At 41.8% G+C, this 18068-nt stretch overlaps 1 protein-coding gene across 2 annotated transcripts in view; it reads right to left on the bottom strand.

Annotated features, from left to right (window-relative positions):
• FEZ2 (fasciculation and elongation protein zeta 2) overlaps positions 1 to 17439 on the bottom strand; it is a 42539-nt gene extending 25100 nt beyond the window's left edge. For both annotated transcript variants that reach the window (XM_055327634.1, XM_055327633.1), the window contains exons 1-5: positions 17172 to 17439; positions 12726 to 12834; positions 5551 to 5667; positions 3554 to 3695; positions 2224 to 2492 (exon numbers count right to left, since the gene is read on the bottom strand). In XM_055327634.1, coding sequence (XP_055183609.1) covers positions 2224 to 2492; positions 3554 to 3695; positions 5551 to 5667; positions 12726 to 12834; positions 17172 to 17425 — 891 coding nt within the window. In that variant the 5' untranslated portion in view covers positions 17426 to 17439. The remainder of the gene's footprint in view (positions 1 to 2223; positions 2493 to 3553; positions 3696 to 5550; positions 5668 to 12725; positions 12835 to 17171) is intronic.
• Positions 17440 to 18068: the final 629 nt, after the last annotated feature.

Here is an 18068-nt window from a genome sequence, read left to right on the forward strand (position 1 = left end):
AGCTAATTCACAAAAAAAGGCCTTGGCCAAACTGCATGTTACACAAAACGTTTAACAAGGTAATACTTTTTACAATCTGTTTATCCAATTGCCTGCTTCACTTCAGGGTTCTTTTGAGCCATCTACCACTATTTTCAGAATCATAGATTTCAACAGACAGGATGGTCTTTTTCCAGCTTCTAGGAGGTACTACAAGCTTAACGATGCCATTAGTGACTTGATTAAAGGTTTTGTTACTAATAGTAGATCAGTACTCAAGAAGTAACTTCACAGGTCCAAATACTGTGGAAAAAAGTGACTACTACTATGAATCTATTTCAAGACTCATAAAGGTTCAAGTAAGATCTAAATGTTGCCTTGCCAAATCCATTTCCCAATATAAATGCCATGTACAATTACACCATGAATCCACTCTAACCCTTTTTATATGGGAGTTACAAAAAGAAGCCTTTAAACCCCTCTAGGGATAAAATTTATTTCCCTCAGCCAAGTGTTAACACCAATAAATGGAGGGTTTACATGTAATTCTAAAAAGCAGGCAGATAGAAATTACCAACCATGCTATGACTTTTTAAGTAGGCATTTTGTTAAATCACTCTGAATAAGAGGGCAATTTATTTTTTAAAAAAATATATATTTATTCATGAGAGACACAGAGAGAGAAAGAGGCAGAGACACAGGCAGAGGGAGAAGCAGACCCCATGCAGGGAGCCGATGCGGGACTTGATCCCGGGTCTCCAGGATCACACCCTGGGCTGAAGGCGGCGCTAAACCACTGAGCCACCTGGGCTGCCCACGGGGCAATTTAAAATGTGCGATTTCTTAAAAAATATGACATATAAATTTTGCTCCAGAAATTGAAAGCAAACTTTCCAGAACTGTATATATTCAAAGGTTTTGGGTTTGCGGGTTTTTTGCTTCCCCAAAGTAGTCACTCACTAGAAGCAACTAACACCTCTTTAATCAACAGTGCCATTTCTCAAAAAATATTTGTACCACATCTGAGAACTTTTTCAAAGCCAGTTCATGAGCTATGTCCTTTCAACAAGCAAGTGGACATTACACTAAGAAAATACCCATTTACTCACAGGTCAAAAGCAGACAATGAAAAGGCTAAACGGTGGGATTCTTTTTGTATCAACTGTTCTTTGGTGATCCAGCAACCTAGAACTGCATTCTCTTTTCTGGATTCCATCAGAGTCTAGTTAATTGAACCACTTCTCTGATAAAGTATTCTTTAGGAAAAATAAATCGAAACTTAAAGATGGAATTTACATTCTTACAAACTATAGTAGTTTGTGGTTAATTTGTATTATTATTTATCAAAATCATGAATGAAAAAAGTACATTCCTTTAAGAACATTGGATCCCTTTGCCCAACAATTATACTCCAAAAAAAATGAAATCACATACAAACAAAATGATGGTGGCAATATACAAGGTCTCAACTGATCAGGGAAAAACGAAATGGCTCTAAATAAAGAAAATGCATCTCATATAATTAGTTACTGTTTATGATGGAGTTGAATTACATGAAATAGGACCACTTAAGAAACGTGAAAAAGCAGAAAACAAGAAATTTCATATTGAATCAAAGATTCAAAGATTCATATATTCTAAATTTTTTTCATCAGTCAGAAATATTATAATCTGCCAAATACCAGGGCAAATGGCTGATGTCACATAATCGCCTCTAACGCCTTCGTATTCCAACTCATTGAAAGATCAGGAGAAGTTGATTACAGATCAGTCTATGATTTTAGACTCAGCACAGTTCAGCTACCTTGAAATGCAGCCCCTTTTAAGGCTTTTATTATACAACTCATACAACACCAGCAAAAACAAAATAATACCATTCATAAGCCCACCAGCCAAACATAAATAAGCACTACTAACATTTTGTTGTATTAAAATGGTCACCTTTAAGATATCCTCTTTCTTCCACTCCCCCCATTCCTTCCACTGATTCCTTCCTGGACACCTCCGTATTGAATTACCCGGATAACCATCCTATGCTCACCAAGGAAACACCTTTCTGCTAGAGCTGAGCACAGCGGTGTCCTGGCCCAGAGGCCCACCTGTGCTCCAGTGTGAGCAGCACACATGCCTGCCCGCACCCCTACACGCGTGTACACACACACACACACACACACACACACACACACACACACACAAGGGCCCTGTTTGCCTTCCGCCCAAGGACTCCCGCAAAACACCACTTACTGTGCCGGGCATATGACTTCTCTCATTCTTCCCATTCTGAGAGCTGCCATTCTTGAGTTTCTTTTTCTTCTTGGCTGTTTCTTTATGCTCTTTCTGTTTGTTTTGTACTTCAATGAGAACAGAAATAAAGCTGTTTTTCACTTCCTTTTCAAACTCCAGCTCATCTCGCAGGGCCAACTGCTGCACCAGCTCTTCAGAATACTCCTTGATGGCGCTCTCAATTTCTTCCAGGAGTTCATTTAATTCACATACAGAGAGCCTTTTGACTCCTGTGACCAAAAGCAAAGCACAGCAAACACTAAGACAAAAAAATGTTTCAAGAGAGCAGCACACAGGGCGTTTTATACCAAGAGAGCAATGGTTTTATACCAAGGATCATATTCTAAACAGTTAAACTGCTGGAGATCTTCTTGTAATCCTAAAACTTCTGGTGGGCAGGTCTGAGCAGAGGCAGATGGGCAAAGTTACTTCTCAGAAGGCTGAGAAGTGTAACAGCATTCTTTACTTGTCTAACTCAGCCATCCCACAGACAGCACTCTGGCCAACACAGAAAAGGCTCACAGAAGGAGAAGAACAGACATGGAAGCCAAGGGAGAGCACAGAAACTGCCTGCCGATGAGATATTGCACACAGCTGAGCAGGGTTCCAGCACTTTGAGAGACACAAGTGGATTCAAATGAATTAAGCTAAATACATACTTGATCATGTGCGCCTCAATGTGTGAATTTTTTTGAAGATTGAGAAAATGAAAGACTATTCCCTGAAACCCCCTTTCCATTTTTTTTTCTTAGCACTTCTCACATGAGTGAGGCTAGGACATCACTGAAGCCCTCATCCCCAGTACCTCGGGATGTGGCTGTATTTGAAGATGGGGTCTTTAATTAAGTTAAAATGAGGTTGTTAGGGTGGGCCCTAATCCAGTATGAATGGTGTCCTTATAAAATGACAGGTTAGGACAGGGACACACAGAGGGAAGACCACGTGAGGACAGAGAGAAGACAGCCATCTACAAGCCTAGGAGAGAGGTCCCAGAAGAAACCAAGCCTGCTGACACCTTGATCTTGAACTTCTAGCCTCTGGGCCTCTGAGAAAATAAGTAAGCAGTAAGCCGCGGGCATGCGTGACTTTGTTACAGCAGCCCAAACTGACTAGTATGGGATCCGAAGGTGAACATGACAAAGTCCCTGACCAATGATCAAAATATGCCCTCACATTACTGGAGGGCTGAAAAGGGGTGTGTATCACAGCCAGTGAAGAGCCAAAGCTTTCTGGAGATGGTGTGAAATACAAAGGAAGTACGAAGAGCATGGATTTAAGGAGGGTGTCTTACTCTCTTCGTAACTGCTTGTGCTGGACCTCTGAAGAGTCTGGATTTCCTGGGACAGCATTGACAGCCGATCTGACTGGGTTGGCGTTTCATCATCTTCCGGGTCTGGAGATTCCTGCATCATTTCTTCAATTTCTTCAATAACCTTCCAAAATATACATACCACTGTTAATCAGAGATACTTGGGGAAAAAATCTATCTGCAACACGATGCTCACCTGAGGCAACCTCCACTAACCAATGGCGTGCAGGAGGAGCTGATGCTCTGACTTACCAAAATTTTGATTGTATGAGTGAACACATTTTATCAAAAAAAGAAAATTTACAATATGCTAAGCACAAATTAAACAGAGTTTGATTCAGTATGTCCATCATGATTCAGTATGCCCTATTAGATCTTGCAATATCTGAGAAACGGTGCAAAAACACACATATAATTTACTTCATATGTGCTAGAACCAGATCATAGTCAAAAGAAAGCAAGTGACAGAAAATTTACCATATGCCACATGCAAGTGATCAACCTAAAGCATTTCATCAAATTGACATAAAACTTAAAAAACAGAACAGTATAAAAAATTGATATATAACGCAAAGAATTATCTCTGGCAGCAAAATTTTCCTTTAACAGCAGAAAAAGAATTTCATATATTAATTCAATGGAAGATTAAGAGATACTCAAAAATTACTTGAAATATAGAAGCTCAAAAGAGAGGGGAAAAAAAGCTGCACAAAAGCAGGAAAATTTCAGAACTATGCCTTTCAAACAAGGATCTACTGTCATGTGCAACACTACTCAAATCTTACGATGGCACCTTGTACTGCTCCACGTTTAAAAGTTGAGAAAGATACAGAAGTCAGTGAGAACATAAAACCAGAAAAATCACTCAATGGTTAGAAAAAAAAATAGATCTAAGAGTTAAAAAAAAAAAAAAAGCTATTCAGAACAGAATGAATCAGCAAGCTTAAGATGTAATACTTGTACTGAGGAAAAAGAAGAGTAAATCTGAAGGAGGTGGGATTACGTTAATTAGCAAGATTTTCTAAAATGGGCATCGTAAAATAGCATAAGGGAACACTGAAGAAGACTACAGAATCTACTTCTCTAAGTCTTAGGAGCAGGAGCAGCTTATGGCACTCAGGCAGACAGATTACTGAGGAAAGGATGAGATCTCAGGGTCATGTATTTCCCTAGGATGTCATACTCCACCTCCCACAGCCCTCCACCCAATCATCTGGACTATAAGCACTGTACTCTTTCCAGGCCTAGAAGAATCCAACCACAAATATGATGACAGAGCGTCAAAATGGCACATTTTTCACGGACTCTCCCCAATTTTGCCATAACATCTCTCTTTACTAACCTCATCTTTCCAGCCTAAAAATTTAATGCAGTAGTGTTCACAGTCAGAGTGGGCATGTTATTTCAGGAAGGAGCTCTTGCCCCACATATTGACGACACAACATAAGTGGGAAGAGTATTCAGACAACGAGAAAGCTGATTCAAGTGGTTTAAATGAATACAAGGTTGACATTATTAAAGTATTCCACAGGAATAATGCTCACTTCTTTCTGGGTACACAATATGTACTTCTAATAAGTGCTAATCATTTTCACACAGGCTTTTAGAGAAAGTAGGTAATTTCCACACAGATACATTATAGTTTGCCAGGTCTTGCTAACGGTTAAAAAAAAGGACAAGATTCACAGTATTTTTTATGATTTCAGTTGTAGCAATAATTCTTCGTTAGTAACCTGCTGCACTGTTTTAACAAGGTACTATCTTGGAAAAGCTTCTGAACTAACATAATCCCATCAGCTTCGGATTACATATACCTTCTTCTTTTCTCAGTGGAGGAGTTAACTGATAAGCCTACAGAAACAGAAAAGGCAGGAAAAATAAGTAAATTCTAACAACCCATCACTTATTGCCGCAGTTAAGACACTGTTTTTGGGCTCGAGGTTCCCTTTTCCTGTCCTGGACGAATTTCTCCTCTATACCTGATCTGCAGTGAAGAGGGGCTCTTCATTAACGCAGGAGACGATGATTGAATGCATATCCAGCTGTTCTCTCAGCTCCTCATCGTCTGATGTATCAAAGAGCAAACTGTCACTTATCTGAAAGCAAAATAACCCACCGTGAAAATCAGGACATTGTGATCACAACAAAGTCAGTGTCTGGTAAAGGAGAGTCTTCCCTCGAAAGGGAGAGATGTTTACAATCACTCTGTGCCAGGCAGTGTGTGAAGGGCTTTACATATTCATCTCCAGCACAAACAGAGGGAACAGAGAATAAATATGAAATTGCCAAAGTGCTACATGCATCCCCTAATGCCCAATACAGACACACATTCAGTTGTTTTTTCCATGGGGAAGAGTGTTATATATAGCAATTGTTAGGAATTTGTTGTGCTCGCTTAGGCAGCACATATACTAAAAATTGTTAGGAAGTCATAGGGAATTATAGGAGATGGTGGAGGGAGGTAATGGGTGGGCTGAGGTAATGGGTGGGTTTTTAGTTAATGATCTAACAGAGCCTAATAGTAAGATTGCTTTGTGTTAAAATTCCACAGACAACATAAAGTTAATTACTTGCAGACTAACTTCTAATATTCAAGGTAAGATAAAGAATCAACTCCCTGGCAACTGCCCACAAGTGTCATACTTTGCTTTACAGGTGAACATCTCTTTTTCCAAAAATAAAATCTCGGTAGGTTCCAAGAACATCTTTCAATCTAACTGTGCTGGAAGTTTCCATTTGCCTCACTGCCATCTTCCACTCTGCTCTGTGCGGGCCTCAGGAAGCTGAACTTTATGGACTAAATCAAAGGATGCCCTTGACTTCTGGATTCTAGTTGTGTTAAAAACCACTGGCAGGGATCCCTGGGTGGCGCAGCGGTTTGGCACCTGCCTTTGGCCCAGGGCGTGATCCTGGAGACCCGGGATCGAATCCCACGTCAGGCTCCCGGTGCATGGAGCCTGCTTCTCCCTCTGCCTGTGTCTCTGCCTCTCTCCCTCTCTCTCTCTCTCTCTCTCTCCTCTCTCGTAGCTATCATAAATAAATTAAAAAAAATTAAAAAAAAAAAAACCACTGGCAGACACTGGCCGGAGACTGGCAAGTAGGAGCATGAGGGCTGGACATTTATTATGCTGTGTCCCTCCTGGCCAGACTGCCAAAAGCAGCAGATCCTGTTAAGGAGACCTCTCCCCCACAGCTACTCTCTCTAGGTTCTGGTAACTTCCTCCTCTCCTTACCTCTTCATGGTGCTAGTACTGCTTACTGTTGCCAGCCCTGAGTTATCACACCATGCCCATCTAGCTGGTGTCCCTTAACCCACCCACACCAATCATAATGACCTAGAATTTATACTAGTAGTAATTGTAAAGCCTTACCTGGAAAATGCAGCAGATGAAAATGGACAAGTGATCATCTACCTATCCTCTATCTACCATGACATGACTGTTCAGATGATGAACAAAACTAAAATAAGAACTCTAGTCTTCAGAAGGAATACCACTCACTGAGTTCCTGAAGAACAAATGGGCAATGAGAAACTATGTAAGAAGCAACCATGCATTTCTCTGAGATAGTATATAAAGAATAATATTTTACCTGAAAAAATTATCTTATTTGCCAGTGCAGAGGATATACATAAAATTGAAGACACAACTGAGGGGATGTAGGTCCCTACTGCCTCCCTAGTTCCTCATACAGGACTATCGGAAGTATAATGGTGAATACAACCCACAGAGTGAGAAACCTGAAAGGTTTCTGTGCAAGGAACCACTGGTGTCCTGCCTTTCAGAGCATCAGGCTGGGAGAGAAGCCACACCAGAACTCTGGGGTCTATCCTACCACATACTGCAATTCCATGCTGTAGCACAGTGATGACACACCTCTTTATTCTTATCTTCACCATGCTATCAGCCTAGAAAAGGCCTAGACATGGCCTTCGGCATATCATAGTGATATGATATGTCACAGTGTTAACTGCGAACATTTAAACAGCCAATATAATGTATAAAAGAAAGAACACTCTGTAAAAAAAAAAAAAAAAAAAAAAGATTCTAAGAGCTTCCAGAGAGAAAAAGCCATCACATGGTAAAAGGATCAAGAATCAAAATGTCTTTTGAACTCTCATCAGCAACAAAAGAAGTGAGAAAAAAAATCCATGTTATTTCCATGTTTCAATAAATTTCAGCCCAGAATCCTATCTCCAACTAAACTAAAAATTAGTTAGGAGCATAGAATAAAGACATTTTTAGGCATTCGAGGTCTCCAAGTATTTTACCTCATACACCGTTTCTCAGAAAGCTACTACAGAATAAGCTCCATTAAAACCAGGAGAAAAACCAGAAAGGAAGCAGACCTAGGATCTAATACAAGACAGAAGTTGGGGAATTGTTGTAATGATAGCAAAGTAAAGATCCCAAAATGATGGCTATGAAGCTCAACTGGAGAGTCACCAGATCAGATTACAACTGTTACTGCACAGGGCATCGAGAAAAGCACAAGAGAAAGTCAGAGACACTAACAGATTCTCTGGTGTATGTCACTTATTAAAATGAGTTTTATGGCTTTGTTGAGACTGCATTTATGAGCTAAAGACAGCTTAAATAAACCACAAAAAGGCAATGAATATTACCCTAAGGGAAAAAAAATTATAGGAGGTAATTTACTCATGATGTGCCAAAATGGGTCAACTGTGAACATTTAAACAGTCAATATAAATGATAAAGACTAACAACCAAATATTTTGATAGAATGATATTGGGAAGACAAGGGAAGGGGAAGTTTTCATGAGGGTTATGGTGTTGGGGCTAGAGGGAGAACTGAGAGACCTAAACCCTCATCCTCTGTATACAAAGTAAATGGGCAAAGTCTAAAGTCAGAAAAAAAAATCAAGTAAAATGATAAGAGCATGTTACCTGTCAGAAAAAAACAGTTCATGGAGTTGAAAGTGGCTGCCTCTAGTAAGTGGAAACCAAGGATGAGGTAAGTAGAGCAGAGGCTTCTTTTTCACATTAAGTCCTATAATGAGTTCTAGTACTTTTTAAACCAATGCAATTAACCTTTTAATATGGAAGGTGAAAGACCAAGAGCTTAGGCTCTTGGTGAGAGAGAATGTTTGACTTCAAGATTATAGAGGTGGAGATGAAAAGTGCCACAATCTAGTTATAAGGGTGGAAGGATGATGGAGTAGATCCGACAATTATCTTCATGGATCCTTAAATTTCAACACTTCCCAAAATCAATTTTCACTATAACCGGAGGACCATACATTTATTTTTCCCCTTACAGACAAATCAAAGTTTTCATTTTAAAATGACTTCTATGAGGGCACCTGGGTGGCTTAGTCAGTTAATTGTCTGCCTTCAACTCATGTCATGATCTCAGGGTCCTGGGATGGAGCCCCCCATCAGGCTCCCTGCTCTGTGGGGAGCCTGCTTCTCCCTCTCCCTCTGCCTGCCACTCCCCATTTTTGTTCTCTGTCAAATAAATAAAATCTTTAAGGTAAATAAATTAGTTTAGTTAAATAACTCCTAAGAAAGATATTATCTTCTTCCTGCCTCTACTCTTGAAGATAAAAAGGTGCATAAAACAAAGTCCCAGTCCTTGAATAAATGCTCATGGTAGGAGGAAGAAGACAGCACAGGAGATGTTCCTAAAGCAAAATGATTTAGAAGCTGTCTGCCCTATAAGCATATTCACAAATGGCACTGGATTTAGAATAGTTTTTATAGCTATTGCCAAAACACATGAGTGATACCAGTAAACCATTAGAATGAATTTCCATAACAACAGAAATAATGATCCCAGATCATCTTTCCAGGGACTGAGCCAAGTCCATTCCCCACAGAGATGGCATATGTTAAGAGCTAGAATCCCTTTCGGGCTTTGAAAACTAACCTTGGCTGTCATGGGTATCATTATTCACTCTCCCATTTCGGCATCAGTGTGTCTTCTCTTTGCCAAGCATTCCCATCACTCCTTCCTGTGCCAGGTTAGATACAGAGCTGGTGGTTCTATTGCCCTGTACGAAACTGAAGCTGCTTCAAATGGAAAAAATGTGCCCATGTGAGAATCTGGAAGGTACTAGTTGCCTTACTGTAGAAAGACTCCTCAAATTTAGGAGTGTGCCATCTTAAACCTGAATGAAAGAATAATTAAAAGCTGAAATGTGGCAAATGGTGGTTTTCCTGAATGTTTTTCTCATCCTAAAGCAATAGAAATATCTTCTCACTTCGTCAAGAAAAAAATTTCCCATAGATCCTGTTTAACAAATGGAATAATCTGAAGAATGCTTCCAAAGGCAAATTTTAACATAATTCAGTTATGGAAAGAATAGAGCACACAGTTGGCAATGCTAAATAAAATAACTCAGATTGAAAAAAATGTAGTAATATGCTATCTAATAGAAAGAGAAGGTTGTTTCTTACGTAGTTCCTTGTTCTTCAGGAACTTAACATGTGCTACTCCTTCCTGAGGAAGAGCGTTCTAATTTCAGTTCTAGTCATCAACTGAGTAGTCGTGTCACAATGGGTAGATGACGGATGATCACTTGTCCGCTTTAATCTGCTGAGTTTTCCAGATAAAGCTTTTATAATTAAGATCAGTTACTAGTACTAAACTCCAAGTCACGACTAATCACTACGCTTAGCTATACTATTACTCCGGCATTGAAAACAACAATCAAGGGACACCTGGGTAGCTCAGCAGCTGAGCATCTGCCTTCGGCTCAGGGCGTGATCCTGGAACCCCAGGATCAAGTCCCATATCCACTCCTTGCATGGAGCCTACTTCTCCTGTCTCTGCCTCTCTCTCTGCCTTTCTCTGTGTCTCTCATGAATAAGTAAATGAAATCTTTAAAAAAGGAAAGGAAAGGAAAGGAAAGGAAAGGAAAGGAAAGGAAAGGAAAGGAAAGGAAAGGAAAGGAAAGGAAAGGAAAGGAAAGGAAAGGAAAGGAAAGGAAAGGAAAGGAAAGGAAAGGAAAGGAAAGGAAAGGAAAGGAAAGGAAAGGAAAGGAAAGGAAAGAAAGAAAGAAAGAAAGAAAGAAAGAAAGAAAACAATCAAAACGCAGAAAAAGGGAGCGACTTCCCAAGATGCAATGTAAAAACAATAGGAGATACACATTTTATTCAATGAAACTAAATTACTATGTCCCATTCATGCTGCTAATGCACTTCAATTTGAAACCACCATGAGGGGGATGGATCCCTGGGTGGCTCAGCGGTTTAGCGCCTGCCTACTCCCAGGATGGAGTCCCAGGATGGAGTCCCAGGATCGAGTCCCACATCAGGCTCCCAGCATGGAGCCTGCTTCTCCCTTTGCCTGTGTCTCTGCCTCTCTCTCTCTCTCTCTCTCTCTCTCTCTGTGCGTCTGTCATGAATAAATAAATAAAATCTTTAAAAAAAAAAAAAAAAAAGAAAGAAAGAAACCAAGAAACCACCTTGAAAGGATATCTTCTATGCTACTTCTTAATATGTCAAACAAAAAAAATACTCACTGACTGGCTATCATGGACTTAGCATGATGTTAAATAATATAAAAAATAACTTATTTTTTAAAAAAGAACTTTCCAAAAATAAAAAAAAATAATAAAAAATAAAAAAGAACTTTCCATCATGGTCTCTGACCTTATGATCTCATTGATGAGATTAATTCATTCACTCAACAGATTCTTGTCTTAGTACTCATTATGTGCCAGGCACAGAGGTAGTTACTAAAAAGACAATTACAAAGATAGCTAATAGCAAATCACAATCTAAAGACAGACCCTGAAACACAGGATTAATAAGAGAACAAAGTAATGGTCTGAGACATGGACAAAGTGCTGTGGGGGCTAGCACCCGGGAAACCACGGAGCTAAATTCCATGGGACAGATAAGTCCTTGAAGATTTTCACACCCCACCGGTGTAACTGATTCCACAGAGGGAGCTGCCTTTTCCTTCCATGCACGGATTGAGGCCATGGCTAAATGACCATCTGTCAGAGAGGCTGTGTATGGGGATTCCCCCCAAGTGAGAGCTTGGATTAAGTGTCCTTTAAAGTAGCTTCCAACTCTAAAATTGTATAATTCCATGAGATCAGCAAAGGCTAAAACAGTAATAGGAGGCTTCAGAGAGGAAGGGAAACTTGAACCAAGCCCAAAATGATAGCTAGGGTCTAAGTAAACAGAAGACAAAGCATAAGGTATGTTGGCCTATTCCTTTTCACAAAACCTATGACAGGGCAGGGCAGTCAGCAGAACACTTTAGTGGGGTTAATAACTGGAACATACAGTAAGATTTCTGTACCTACTCCAATACTGAGAAATACAGGCAGAAGTCTATATTTTACCAGGAAATAATGGGCTGCAGGCTGTCCCGAGTCATATATTTAAGAAAATCGTTTTCATAAAACATTAACAATACTATTTAAAATACTGACAGCCCCATTGCATTATACTCTCAATTACACAGATACACTTAATGAAACACAGAGCATGCCAAAAGGTCTGGCACGAGTTTACACTGTTATATGATAAGGAACTTAAACAGGCTCTGAAACTTACATAACTTGGCTGTGTTTCTCGTCACCTTTAGATAAACCTAACGCTGTGATTTTCCACTTAGAACAATGACCTTCCTTCCTAAGCCCGTCCCCCAGCTGCCCCATCACCTGTGCTCACACTTGTTACTCAAGACACCTTCACTGTACAATACCAAGGAATCCAAAGCATCCTCGGACAGTTAGCCAAGAAATCTAACATCTTTTAAAGGTTCTTCAATACAGGAACACACAGTCTTCAGAAAACATGTCATGTCCAGCAAGTCCTTAAATTCATCAGAAAGTTAACTCTATGTTGCTATTCCAGTACCCTCCGAGTCTCTCCTCAGCACACCAAAATTGTGCTAGTTAAGTTCAGAAAAAAATGCTGATCTTTGGTGTTCATACACAGGTGATGAAGACTGGCTAAACATACAAAAGTGAGTGTGTGTTTGGGAAGAACCGGAGGAAAGTGCTAGCAAGCTGACAGCAATGGAGCTAAGATGGCAACAGAGGGCCACTCCAAATGCTATGAACTTGGAAATAAGAGGCAACACAATGATTTGTGTTCAACAGAGAGGCTATTTTTTAGTTCTATTATCAGAATCAGTTATTCAGAAACTATTAGCTCAGTGCCTAACTTACCCCTTTTTCTGAGAGGTTCAGTGTAAGCAAATGCAAGGTTCTGGTGTGAGATGACTTCCAGTCTACAGGCATTACGTTTCCATAATTATCTGTCAGGGCGTTCCAAATCCTTAAAAAGAAAAAAACTACAATCAATGATAGTTAACATCCCACATGTCTTTTATTAAACAAATACAACTATAGTGAAAGAAAGAACAAGACATTTCAAAGCAAAACAATGGAAGACCTACTGTTTTCCAGAAAAACACCAACAAAGAAGAGCCTCCTAAAGACGACTAAAGGAAAACCAGATAATTGGGCTGACAAGAATAGCTGAGGGAAGACAGACTGGTATTAAAAACTCTCTCAAAATCGACAGCTCACATTTCCACTACACTAGGTGCCAGGCACCGTCCTAAGCAATTTATATATATTAACTCATTTAATCCTCAAAAACAGTATTATGAAGAACCATTATTACCCCATTTTAAAGATGAGGAAATTAAAATACAGGGAGTTCACGTAATGTTTCCAGAGCCAAATGGGTAGTACATATGCTGCGTTTTACACTTATTTTTCTTCTGTAACTTCCAAACATATTGATCATTTCATAGGGTGAGTAATCTTTCTCTAACCAAAAATGTGTTGTCCTTTCTGGAGAAAGGATTCAGTCTCAATGTGAGACTGGAGTTTAATATCTAGTTTGTAATATAATAGGCTAGGACAGATAAAATAGAGGAAAGAAAGGGGCATTCACAATAAAATGCACAAAGGTAGCCAATGCAATTACCCTTCCTTATTGTCAAACAGCATTTTGGGGAAGCAACAGAGTAAAACGAAAGGGTGCTTGATTAAAATTCAGGAAACATAGACTCTCGTTTCCATTCTTCTTCAAACCATAAGTCTTTGGCCATGTTCCTTAACCATGCTAGTTAAGAGCTACCCTTCTATAAAATAAGAGGCTTCAGTAACAGACATTGCTTCCAACTCTATTACTCTAAGCAGTATTTCAAATGAGTTGTACTAAGGAAAGTCCCAAGCCGCACCGGATAAGGACAGCTAACTCCAACTTCATGACCAAAATTCAGATTTCAGTACCAAAGTAATCACAGCATAATAAAACATGACACTGTATTAAAAAATGACTTCAGAGATATAAATGAGATTAAATTTAATTGGGTAAGTTAAACACTACATACATAAGTTATTTAATGGGCAGAAATACATAGATGTCATAAGGGGGAAAAAAAGCATTAAATAACTGGGTTGTTGGGTTTTTTTTTTTTTTTTCCCAAGTGTCTAAGCCACTAAGACAAAAACAAGACCACTGGAGGCATAAAAATAAGAATGCAAGCTTAAAAATAAAGAAGCAATATACTTGATTTAATGAATTTGGGATTTGGTACTAAAGCGAAGTAATGGGACCATAAGTGCCAAAAACATAAAATCCCAAAAATGATGTTTGGCTTTGGAATGCATATTAGCCTCAATGAAAATGTGAACCCAAAAAGCTCTAGGAAACTGGCTCGTTTACCCAGCACATCTCCCATATGCATAGTTCATTTCTATTCTCCTCTCTGTTAGAATCACAACCTTCTCTGATGCCAAAAACTCCTATAGAAGGCAACAAATCTGGACTGCTAAACTTCATGGGTTTTCTGACCCCTACCTTTCTGGATAAAAGATACTCAAATACTGAATAACTGACTATATACCTAACCCTGCTTAGGAAATCAAGTAGGATATGCTAGCAGGTGAAGACAGTCCAGGATTCGGGGACTGCTTGTTTGCTTCTCCTTAACTGAGGCTGGAAGAAGACAAGTGGGGTGGAATATTTCACCCAGTAGAAGAGACTGGGTGATTTTCACCTTCCAAGAAAGTGAAGGACAATTAACAGTCCTCTATCTCCACCAAGGTCAGAACAATTATAGCAGGAAGGACACAGGGCTGACTTAAGTGAATGATTTCCAGATTTCTCCAGAACAGACATGAATTGCCTTTATCCTTATCATAAAGTATTACAATCAGTCATAAACAACCAGCAGGACAGCCCTTTTCCAGGGAGATCAAAGTTCTGTGACATGGAATCCTACATGATACCCTTCTAAAGTAAAACCATTAGCAGATAAGTGCAATGCAGAGCTAGCCAAAACTAAAAGTGGGGCTCAGGGAAATTAAATAAAGTGCCCTAAACCAATGCAATGTCTGAGTGAAAGAATTCTCAACTCTCTCTGGCCCTGAGAGGAGCAGGGCCATGAGTCTTTGGCCATGTTCCTTAACCATGCTAGTTAAGAGCTACCCTTCTATAAAATGAGAGGCTTGAGTAACAGACATTGCTTCCAACTCTATTACTCTAAGCAGTATTTCAAATGAGTCGTACTAAGGAAAGTCCCATTGCTCTTATCAAGCAATGGAGAGATTTATGCAACAGAAAGGGGGCAGTGAGCAGTGACCAGCCCAGCCCCTGGAGAGAGAAATAGACAGGTTACACATTCCGAAATCAAGAATCATGCATTCCTACCAACATATCATCTACTAAAAACCATTATCAAGAGTAACAAAAAAATTTTTTTTAAGTTTTACATCACCCTAAAATTTAAGCAGAGACTAAAATAAAGTACGTTCTAGACAGTACAGGCAAAGCAAAAATAGGGAACCTTAGCATTTGTGTACAAACCACAAATCTATTCTGAGGAGTTACGTCTGACAAACCCAAATGCATCATAACTATCATTTTTTAATTCAGAAGATGTCCTGAGTCCTAGTGATTCAGAGCATCTAAATCTACATATATATATAAAACTATCTTCTCTAGGAACAGACTTTCCAAAATGTCATCTTCTGCTACTGGCTGCATTCGTGCGTGTATAAAATCCAGTCATAAACTCTTCCCTCCACACTGGGTGGAACACTGTACACGGGTGCCAATGAAATGATATGGTCCCCAACCTAGCTGGGGTGGAACACCCACTAAGTCATAATCACAGGCCCTCATCCCCCCAATCCCTCTTCTCAAGCTCCCTACCATATTCACAGAGGAAAGGAGGCCATCAGGCGGGAAGGCCCTTTCTATGCCTGTGGATCCTTCTCTCTCTCTCTCAAGAATCCTTCCCTAACCTCTAATCTCTCCATTCCATCAAGGCTCTAAAAACCCATCCCTACCTATTCCACAGTGTTTATTCCATTCCTTGCACCCTCAGCTTCCCCAGACCTATACAATATGCTCAGCTCCTTTGCTCTCACCATTCCTTTTACAATCTTTTGGGGGTGAAACCGTGGTACATAATCACAACCCATTTTTAGACAAATTATAACTGGGGTTCCAGACAGTCAAACAAAGTGCCCCCTCCCAGGCACTCTGCCTCCCCCTTAGGCAGCTCTCACCAATCCCTATCAAGGTCCTATCACTGCACTTATATGATTGTATAATAACTACCTGTTAATGCATGCTTTGTCCCACCAGACTAGGAGATCCTTCTATTAATAACCACAGCCTTTCTTTCGTTTTTTATTTTTTTTTTGTTTTTTTTTTGTTGTTTTTTGTTTTTGTTTTTGTTTTTGTTTTGTTTTTTTTTTTTTTGGTTTTTTTTTTTTTTTTTTTTTTTTTTTTGCCTCTGTGGGGATCTGCACGCCACCTGGGCTCTCAGATGGAGCCAATAAATTCCTAAGGCATAAGTGCTGCTTCAGCGTTGGTACCTTTGCACGTGCCGCACCGGCGAGCTGTCATGCTAGCTAGACTTTTCTTCATCTGCCAGGCAAACTCCCACTCATCCATCGGGATCCAGTTTTCACATTTCTTTCCCTATGAAGTCTTTCCTGCCTCTCCCACACACCCCCTTTTAAATCCCCTAGATTAAAAAATAATCTAAAAAAATAAATAAATAAATAATAAATCTCCTAGGTTTCGCACGTTATGTCCAGGACAGCATGTGTCACACCCACGCCAAATTATCTGTTGACGAACCCAGGCCCCTTCCTACGTTGTGCCCTACGAGAGAGGGGTCCGTGCCGTCACCTGGGTCTTCCCTGCGCGAAGCAGCCCCAGGCACTAAGCGCTTAAATAAAAATAAACGCCAGTTGAAGGAATGAGCAGCTACACACGTGCCCGAGGAGGTGCAACGTCTAACTCCCGGCTCCGTGGAAGGAGGCTCCCCTCTGAACCCCGCCTGGGGACCCTGGGTTTCCAGGGAGCGGGAGGGCGGCAGGGGACCAGGGGGAGCGAGCGCAGGGGGGCGGGGGATTTAAACCGCAGGGCGCGCGAGGCCGAAAGCCCCAGGGAGCGCCGCGGGGCAGGAAGGAGGGCGGGGCCTCGCGGGCCCGGGAGGCGGAAGGAGGGCGGGGGGCGGGGCCTGTGGCCGGAGCCCGCCGAGGCTGCCGAGCGAGGGCCAGAGGGCAGGGCGAGGGCAGCGCCGGGGCAGCGCCGGGGCAGGGGAGGCTCCCGCCCGCTCCCGCCGCGCCCGCACTCACTCGTCCCCCTGCAGGAGGCTGCACTCGGTGATGGGCCGCACTGCCGCCCTCGGGGGCTCGGCGCCCGGACCCGAGGGGCGGAAACACAGGCTCAGCTTCTCCTCCAAGCTGCAGGCCAGCGCCGGGAAGCCGTCGCCTCCCCCGCCCGGCCCTGCGCCGGCCTCGGGGCTCGCGTTACTGTTCTCCTGGTCCTGGAGGCTCCGGGCTGGCTCCTGGAACTCATAGAAATCCTGCCAGTCCCCGTCCGCCGCCATCGCCGCCCGGCGCAGTGGCGCGCCCCGCCCCGCCCCGCCGAGGGCCCCGCCCCCGCAGGCCGGCCGGCCCCGCCCCGCCGCCGGCCCCGCCCCCGCCGGCCCGTAGGCCCGCCCCGCCCCGCCGGCCCGCCCCGCCGGCCCGTAGGCCCCGCCCCGGCCCCGCCGGCCCCGCCTCCTCCGTCCCGCTACCACGTGGGCCTGTCCCGGCCGCCCGGCCTGGGTATCTTTCCCTTTCCTGAGTCTTCTCCCAGGTGATTGCGGGTCTCTGTAGAATGGAAAGCCTTAATTACGTCGGGTCACTTCGTATAGTCTCTATCGTCCAGGAATAGCTTCGCTTTGTGGGAAACTGGCCTACATGTGACTAAAATAAAGGGCTTCTTTAAACTTGCACCCTAGTATCACATGGTGCCCCGAGTAGGACCGGCTCCTTTTGTGACTTTCCAACCAGAAGAACAAACAGAGCCACTTGGAAATGCTTAAGTCTTACCAGAATATTTTACATCTGACACGTTCAAAGCACTTTCTAGACCCTGGGGAACCTACAAAGATGAATAATTATATGAATTAATATTTGCAAAGTACTTGAAACGGTATTGGAGAAGGTAACTGAAAAGACGTACCTGCCAGTTGACCCAAGGGCTAG

Source organism: Nyctereutes procyonoides, unplaced genomic scaffold, assembly GCF_905146905.1.
Source record: "Nyctereutes procyonoides isolate TBG_1078 unplaced genomic scaffold, NYPRO_anot_genome, whole genome shotgun sequence".
In the NCBI taxonomy this organism is placed as follows: Eukaryota; Metazoa; Chordata; class Mammalia; order Carnivora; family Canidae; genus Nyctereutes; species Nyctereutes procyonoides.